The following is an 8,025-nucleotide window of genomic DNA, read 5'->3' as shown; positions in this document are numbered from 1 at the left end:
TTAGTGTTTGAGATTCTATTTTGATTTTTAATTATTATAACAACAAATAAGGGATCTAAATACATAATCAGTAATTATACGCTGTGATTAAGTCACATTTTTCCTAATAATTTAATTATTTTATACAACTTAGTTAAATCAACTTGATTTTAGGTCAAATATTCTAATATTAGTAGTGTTGATAAATAATTAAATGAAGACTTAACCCGTATTAACACAAATTTAATAATATTTTATTAATTTCAACATGTTCTCTTTATAACTCATCTACTACATAACCACATTATATAGTATTTTAGAATTTTAGAATTTCACATATTCATAATAATTAATTTTTTATTAAGTTTATATATGTTAATTATAATATTTAAATAATTGTCAATCGAAGCTCACAGATTTTTGAAAACAACATGGGAATTAAATTGTTTTTTTCTTTGTTTACGAAGAATTCAGATATAGAATATCTTCAAAACACAACATAATGTATGGTTAAATATATGATAGTTTATATTTCCACAACATAATGTATGGTTATTTTTTTAACTGAAATAAAATGTAAACTATTTAGGAAACAAAATCTGGAGTAATGTTAGTTTTGGAAATTTTTTAGGGGTTAATGTTGTAAATAATTTTTTAAATAAACAAAAGTAAAAGGGCATAACACAAAATGTACTTCAAAAATGTTAATATAGATAATTAAAATATTTTAAATATCCATATATATAAATTTTTAATAATTAATATTGATACTAGATTTTAAAACTCGCGGTACACCGCGTGCATATAATTTTTATTATTATCTATATTTTATGTTGTATTTGTTCGTTAAGTATTGGATGTTTTGTAAATAGATGATTTTCCGGCCATTTATACGGCTAAATATTTATATTAATTTTTTAACCGCAATATACTTCATGACCATTTGTTTGTTATATTTAGTTTGTTTTGTTTAATGTTTGAAATTCTATTTTGATTTTTAATTATTATAAAAATTAAGAGATTTGAAAACATAATAAGTCATTTATACGCTATGATTAAGTCACATTGTTCCTAATGATTTAACTATTTTATACAAGCTTAGTTAAATCAACTTGAATTTATATGTCCAATATTCTAATATTAATAGTGTTGAAAAATAATAAAATGAGGATTTAACCCGTGCTAGTACAAATTTAATGATATTTTCTTAATTTCAAAATGTCCTCTTTATAACTCATCTACTATATAACCATATTACATAGTATTTTTAATTTTTTTTAATTTTACATATTCGTAATATTTTTAAAATTTATTAAGTTGATATATACATATATATTAATTATAATATTTAAATAAATGTGAATCGAAATTCTTCTTACGTTAAAAATCAAAGCTAACATGTATTGGAAAACAAAATGGGAATTAAACTGTTGTTTTCTTTGTTTGCAAATGATTCAGAGATAGAATATCTTCAAAACACAATAGAATGTGTAGTTAAATATATCATAGTTTCTGTTTCCATAATTATTTTGCTGTAATTTGTTTTAGTTGGAATGGAATGTAAAATATTTAGGAAACAAAATCTGAAATAATGGTATTTTTGAAATATATAGGGATTATATTTGTAAATAAGTTTTTAAATAAATACAAATAAAAGGATAGAACCCAAAATGTACTTCAAAAATGTATATATAGATTTAGAAGATGTATTTGATATTTAAATTTTTTATTTTTTTATCATTTTTGTTTGAAATTAATTTTAATTGTTATGAATCATATTATAATAGATAAAGTTAATAAAACTGTATTTTTCTGAATATGTTGTGATTTAATTTTTTTTAAACGGACATATATTACCAATTAATATAAAAATGTGTGTTCAACATACATATATATTAAATTTACTGTATATAATAAATAAATTTTAAATGTTTAAGAAGTTTAAAATAAATAAATGATATATCTAAACTTAATAAAAAATTTAAAATATTATAATTTTAAATAACATAGACGAGTTATATTGCATGACGTCATATATATATATATATAACGGGACGATTTTGAATCAACAATAATCATAATAAAATACCATTAATCTGATACTTCAATACAGGTTAAATTTTAATTTTAATATTTTAACAACACCAATGTATGTCAAACTTAAATAAGATTGTGTTAAACAAATATAGTTCTAGGGTATATCGCGAGTTTAATTTGAGTTATTGTGACACCTCGGTTTCAGAGACTTGCGGAAAGGTTTAAAAGAATTGATTTGACCACCTATGTCACCAAAGTACACTTATCTTTTCGGTCAAGGGTCCGGAGAGAACTCCAGAGTTAAGCGTGCTTGAGCTGGAGTAGTCTTAGGATGGGTGACCTTCCGGGAAGTGACTGTCGGAACTGTGCGAGTGAGGACAAAACACAAGCAAAGATAATGTGGTGATTTGTAGGGATGATAAAAAGTCTTTAAAATCTTCCGGACGTAGCAGACTGACCGTCGGATAAAGATGGGCTCACGTGCCTAGTGAGAGGAAGTGAGGCCCATTAAGGAAAGTGGGCCCATGGACTGGGATTGAAAATGGGGCCCACTAAGAAGTGGCGGTCGGGGTGTTACAAGTGGTATCAGAGCCGAACCCAGATGAGTGTGGAGTCGAGTGGGCTCACACCGTCAGGGGGTGACGGTCTTGATGCGCAACGAAGACGTTGCGATCTGTTAGTAGGAGTGAATTATGACACCCCGGTTTCAGAGACTTGCGGAGATGTTTAAAAAAATTGATTTGGCCACCTATGTCACCAATGTGCACTTATCTTTTTGGTCAAGGGTCATGAGAGAACTCTAGAGTTAATCGTGCTTGAGCTGGAGTAGTATCAGGAGGGGTGGCCTTCCGAGAAGTGATTGTCGGAACTGTGCGAGTGAGAACAAAACACAGGGAAAGATCATGTGGTCATTTGTAGGGACGATAATAAGTTTTTAAAATCTCTCGGACGTAGCAAACCGACCGTCAAATAGAGATGGACTCAAAGGCATAGTGAGAGGATGTAAGACCCATTAAGGAAAGTGGGCCCATGCACTGAGATTGGACATGAGGCGCATTAAGAAGTGGCGGTCAGGACGTTACAGTTATTAATTGAACTGTTTAATTTATCCATATATAATAATAAACTTTTAAGAAGTTTAAAATATTATAATTGAAAATAATAGAAATGAGTTATATTGTAGGATAAGTTATATATGACATGACATGGTTGAATTGATTTAATACTAAAAAATAAAATATTATTAATATGATACTTCAATATGGATTAAATCCTCATTTTACTATTTTAATAATACCAATATAAAATATATGGAATCAAACTGATATGATTATGATTGTATTATACAAATATTGTTGTGCGGTATACCGCAGGTTATATACACAATCACTAGAATTAACAAAATAGTACATTAACAAAACTAATATTAAAAAATACATTAACAAAAAATTAAAATTAAAACTTGTTCCGCGGTATACTGGAGATCATCTAGTCTTAATTAAAAACAAAGATAACCGACCTAATTCTTTGGATTTGTGTAGATATGAAGAGGATTAAATCATATCACCTAAATATGTAAACTTTATATCTTGTAATTATGTCTTATACTTGATCAGCAAGTCATAGCCTTGTATATATGTTGTACAATGCTATTCTTAATGATCATCAATCACATTAATCTTATATGGTATCAGAGCTGATCGCTCCTAACCTAACCTAAACTTCTAACCGCTTCTTCTTTCTCACGTCTCCTTCTCCTTCATCCTCTACTCTCTTTTTCTGCAAAAACCATGTCTTCCTCAAACACAAACGCCCAAAACCCAGAGGTCGCTGCCTCCACTGAAGTTGTTCCTCTCAACACCTTCTCTATGCTCAACATCAACATGGACAACGTGACAAAAGTCACTGCCTCCAACTACCTTATGTGGAGCCGTCAAGTCCACGCTCTCGTCGATGGCTATGATCTGGTTCCATTTCTCGACTCTGCCATCACCAAACTGGATCCCACAATCACCAAGAATGGGATTACCTCTGCTAACCCAACCTTCACCGTGTGAAAACGCCAGGACAAGCTGATCTACAAAGCTATTCTTGGTGCCATCTCCATCTCTTTCCAACCAATTCTCTCTCGAGCTTTCACGGCTGCTGAAATATGGGATACCTTGGTAACCACCTATGCCAACCTAAGCAAGAGTCACGATCGTCAACTCAAGCACCAACTTGATGTCTGGAAGAAAGAATCTCGTATTATTGTTGAGTATTTTCAAGGACTTACCATCAATTTTGATCAACTTTCTCTTCTGGGAAAACCTGAAACCTATGAAGATCAGATTGATTACATCCTCGATGGTCTTCCCGAGGACTACAAACCCATCATTGATAAGACTAAAGCTCACGACACTCCCCGCCCCCCTCACTCTCGAAACTCCATGAGAAGCTCCTCAATTATGAAGCAAAGTTGCTTGCCTCTGCTCCCACTACTTCCTCTTTTTCGATCTCTGTGAACTACACCAACAACCTTCCTCGCTCTTTCAAGAACAATCACCAGCGTCCAAAAACAACTCTCCATCAACCTGGTCTAACTAGCAGCACTCTGCTAGTCATCGGACTCCTAAAACTTATCTCAGACGCTGTCAAATCTGTGGTACAAAAGGACACTCAGCAAAACGTTGTCCACAGTTTCAGCCTATTCATGCTTACTCTATTTGACAAAACGTTGTCCACACTCGGCAATTCCAGTGGTTCTTAATATTGTTCTTCGTCCTGTGAGTTTCCATGACCAAGATTTTAGAGAGAAATAAAAGGCAAACCAGCCCCACTATCTCTTCATCTAAAACCTGACAAAGTTGATCAGTATTATTCTAAGTTATAATTAGCACAAACCTTCCAGGCAAGAGCTTGGCAATCTCTGCCCACCTATTGCCGTGTTCTCTTTGTGATTGAACGAGAATGAGTTCCTCTTCTCTAGTCCACACAGTTTTTATAATAGTCGGATTCAAATGATTATGCCACCTAAAATACATAACAAAAAATTAACATAACCAGCTTTATGGGAAAAATGTGATGCATGGAAACCAAATGCGAAAAGAAAAACAATGTAAAAGGTCTTTCACGACATTGCTTGCCGATGCGACCAGGGAGTTGCTTTGAAATTTTCGACCATTGAGGCCTATCATTCTTCATATGATTCTCAACCAATTTACTTAAGAGGTCATCTTCCTGTTTATATATATATATAGCAAGAGATATGACCACTCAGTACTAATGAAACAACGTCGGTATAGCTAGCATATATCGATAAAGGAAACCAAAAATTACATCTTTTGTCCAATTTCCTTTGTAGAGGTTTGGATCAAGAACCTTTAGCCAACGGTGCTGACACTGGACTTCGCTCCTCTTGTCCTTCAATCCAGGAACACGCTCAACTAAACAAAGAGACCAAGAGTTACAAATTTGGTTTTAGAGTATAACAATAATATCAATTACCAATATTTTTCCAGCTGGTAAGCCCTTTGTACATCTGCACAACATTCGTCCAAAGTTCGTCCTGTAGATGATGCATGGAAAAAATAATTCAATCACACAAAACATGAAAACTTGCAAAAGATCTACATACCTCTTCAGAAGTCCATCCTCCTTTAGTTGATCTTCTCGTAGGACCACTCACTCTTTTGCATCTTTTACCACAAAAAAAACAAAAAAAAAAAACAAAATCCATCATAATAAGTAGCCACAATATATGTATACAATTCAGAAACGAACAAAATTAAAATATACCCTCGAGAAAAGTCAATTGAAAGGGTAGAAATAACTTGGGTGGCGGCACTGATACCAGACTCGGATTCTGATCGATTCAAATCATTAGATTCTGTCATCATAGTTCCTCAACAATTTTGTAAAAACCTAATCCGAATTCATGCTTACTCTCAGCCTCTACTGCTGCCCACTCCACCAACCTCATGGATGCCATGTGCTAACCTTGCTCATGCCTCAAGCTCAAATCCATGGCTCATGGACTCTAGCTCCACTCACCACATCAGTTCTAATCTAGCCAACTTGTCAGCCGTACACCGGTGGCGATGAAGTTCTCATCAGTGATGGCAGTGCTTCCCATTGTCAATACAGTTTCCACTTCTCTTCCTTCTTCAACATGTTCACTCTCTCCTACAAATATTCTTCATGTACCTAATATCCAAAAGAATTTGATCTCAGTTTATGGCTTATGCAATGGCAATAACTTGTCTATTGAATTTTTTCCCGGCCTCCTTTCAAGTGAAGGATCTCAGCTCGGGGGACCCGCCTACTCCAAGGAAGGACTAAAAATGAACTATAAGAGTGGCCAATTCCAAAAGTAACTACATTTGCAACTCTCACAGTAAAGACTTTAGTCTCCGAGTTGCACTCAAGACATGGGCATCCTTCTCGTCTGATTATCAAAACTGTTATTTCAAAAAATTTCTTTACCATTTTCTGAATCTTTATCCAAACAGTTGTCATGCGTTGATTGCTTTTCAATAGAATTCATAAACTAGCTTTTTTCTCAAACCTCCATCTCTTCTACAAGACCTATGCAATTTATCTTTATCGACCTGTGGACTTTTACAATTCTCTCCATAGACTCCTTTAAGCACTATTTCATTATTTTTTACCACTTCACTCGATACACCTGGTTCTATCCACTAAATCTGAAATCTCATGTCAAAGACACCTTCATAAGATTCAAAGCTCTCACTGAAACCCGGTTTCAAACAAAAATTGGTACTCTCTTCTCCGATAACGGTGGAGAATTCATTGCCCTCCATGATTTCCTATCTACCGCCAGTATCACTTAATGTCTCCTCCTCACACACCCGAACACAATGTTCTCGCCGAAAGACACCATCATCATATCATTGAAACTGGCCTCTCTCTTCTTCACAAAATCAAATATTCCAATCACCTACTGGTCTTACGCCTTTGTCACTGTTGTCTATATCATAAACAGACTTCCCACTTCAGTTCTCTCTCTATCTTCTTTGTTTCATCGTCTATTTGGGACACCTCATAACTATTCCAAACTCAAAATTTTTGGCTGCCTCTATATTCCATGGCTAAGACCATCCCGTTTTTACAAACTTAAAACCCGTTCTACCCCATGCATCTTTCTCGGTTACTCTCTCACCCATAGCGCCTTTTTTTCCTCGATCCCTCAACACAACACTTATATGTTTCTCGCCATGTCCAATTTGATGAAAATCGATTTCCATTTCATACCTTATCCATGGTGCCCAATGTATCTGAGCCAATCGGCGATTGGATTCCTCCACTGACGGAAGGTCCGCTCACTGCAGCACCGCTCGTAGACGTCGTGAGATCTTCTCCGGTGACCCTAGGCTCAAATCATTCATCATCACCGGTAACCTCCACATCGTCAATCCATGCCACTCTCTCGCCGTTTCTTTCTACCACCGATCCGATTCCGACATCATCATCTTCACTCGTCGGTGCTTTGTTTTCCTCATCACCCACATCTCTCAATACTCCTTTGGAGCACAATATCACTAATTCGGCTCATTCTTCTCGACCCACAAGCCCATCAGCATCAACATCTCACTCCAGACCATCACGCAAAAGCCCAATAACACCATCAAGTCCACCAAACAATCAGGGCCCAAGTGTTACTCCTTCATCGCGATCTGCCTCACCGACTGTATCTCCTCTTGCTGCGGTTCTTCCACCACCACCACTCATAAATCATCACCCATGGCCACTAGAACCAAGAAAAGGATTGTCAAAACCAATTCCAAGTACGCCCTTGCCATCTCCAAACAAGCTGTCGAACCATGCACGGTGATTCAAGCCCATGCCGATGAAAAATGGCGGGCTGCCATGTCTAATGAATTCATCTCCCAGATATGTTACTTTACCTGGTCTCTGTTTCCTCCTGCTCTAGGACAAAACGTCCTTGATATGAAATGGATTTTTCGATTGAAGGACTCACCTAAAGGGTCTATGCATAGATACAAAGCA

At 35.2% G+C, this 8,025-nt stretch overlaps 1 protein-coding gene across 7 annotated transcripts; it reads right to left on the bottom strand.

Moving 5' to 3' along the window:
- On the bottom strand, positions 3,985-7,518 carry LOC104750370 (myb-related protein 3R-1-like). Of its 7 annotated transcripts, XM_010472157.2 has the most exons (10): positions 7,270-7,518; positions 5,941-6,201; positions 5,794-5,860; positions 5,633-5,693; positions 5,503-5,563; positions 5,335-5,441; positions 5,133-5,235; positions 4,900-5,028; positions 4,292-4,779; positions 3,985-4,199 (listed from the first exon to the last, which is right to left on the bottom strand). In XM_010472157.2, the coding sequence occupies exons 2-8, from the start codon at positions 5,984-5,986 to the stop codon at positions 5,012-5,014; spliced, it is 462 nt and encodes a 153-aa protein (XP_010470459.1). In that variant the 5' UTR covers positions 5,987-6,201; positions 7,270-7,518; the 3' UTR covers positions 3,985-4,199; positions 4,292-4,779; positions 4,900-5,011. The 7 variants fall into 7 exon arrangements, 4 of the variants coding, with proteins under 4 accessions (XP_010470459.1, XP_010470460.1, XP_010470458.1 ...); XR_002035649.1 differs by having other exon boundaries at positions 4,900-5,235; positions 5,335-5,418; XM_010472158.2 differs by lacking the exon at positions 5,133-5,235.

This window comes from Camelina sativa, chromosome 16, assembly GCF_000633955.1.
Source record: "Camelina sativa cultivar DH55 chromosome 16, Cs, whole genome shotgun sequence".
NCBI classification, from domain to species: domain Eukaryota; kingdom Viridiplantae; phylum Streptophyta; class Magnoliopsida; order Brassicales; family Brassicaceae; genus Camelina; species Camelina sativa.
This window is presented reverse-complemented; position numbering and strand designations above follow the sequence as displayed.

Bases quoted from the DNA above. Each gene is read 5' to 3' on its own strand.
- LOC104750370 (XM_010472156.2), bottom strand. From the start codon at position 5,986: ATGGCATCCATGAGGTTGGTGGAGTGGGCAGCAGTAGAGGCTGAGA. The intron at 5,694-5,793 runs GTATATTTTAAT...TTGTGGTAAAAG, and splicing joins TCAATTGACTTTTCTCGAGG to ATGCAAAAGAGTGAGTGGTC. The intron at 5,564-5,632 runs GTATGTAGATCT...CATCATCTACAG, and splicing joins GAGGATGGACTTCTGAAGAG to GACGAACTTTGGACGAATGT.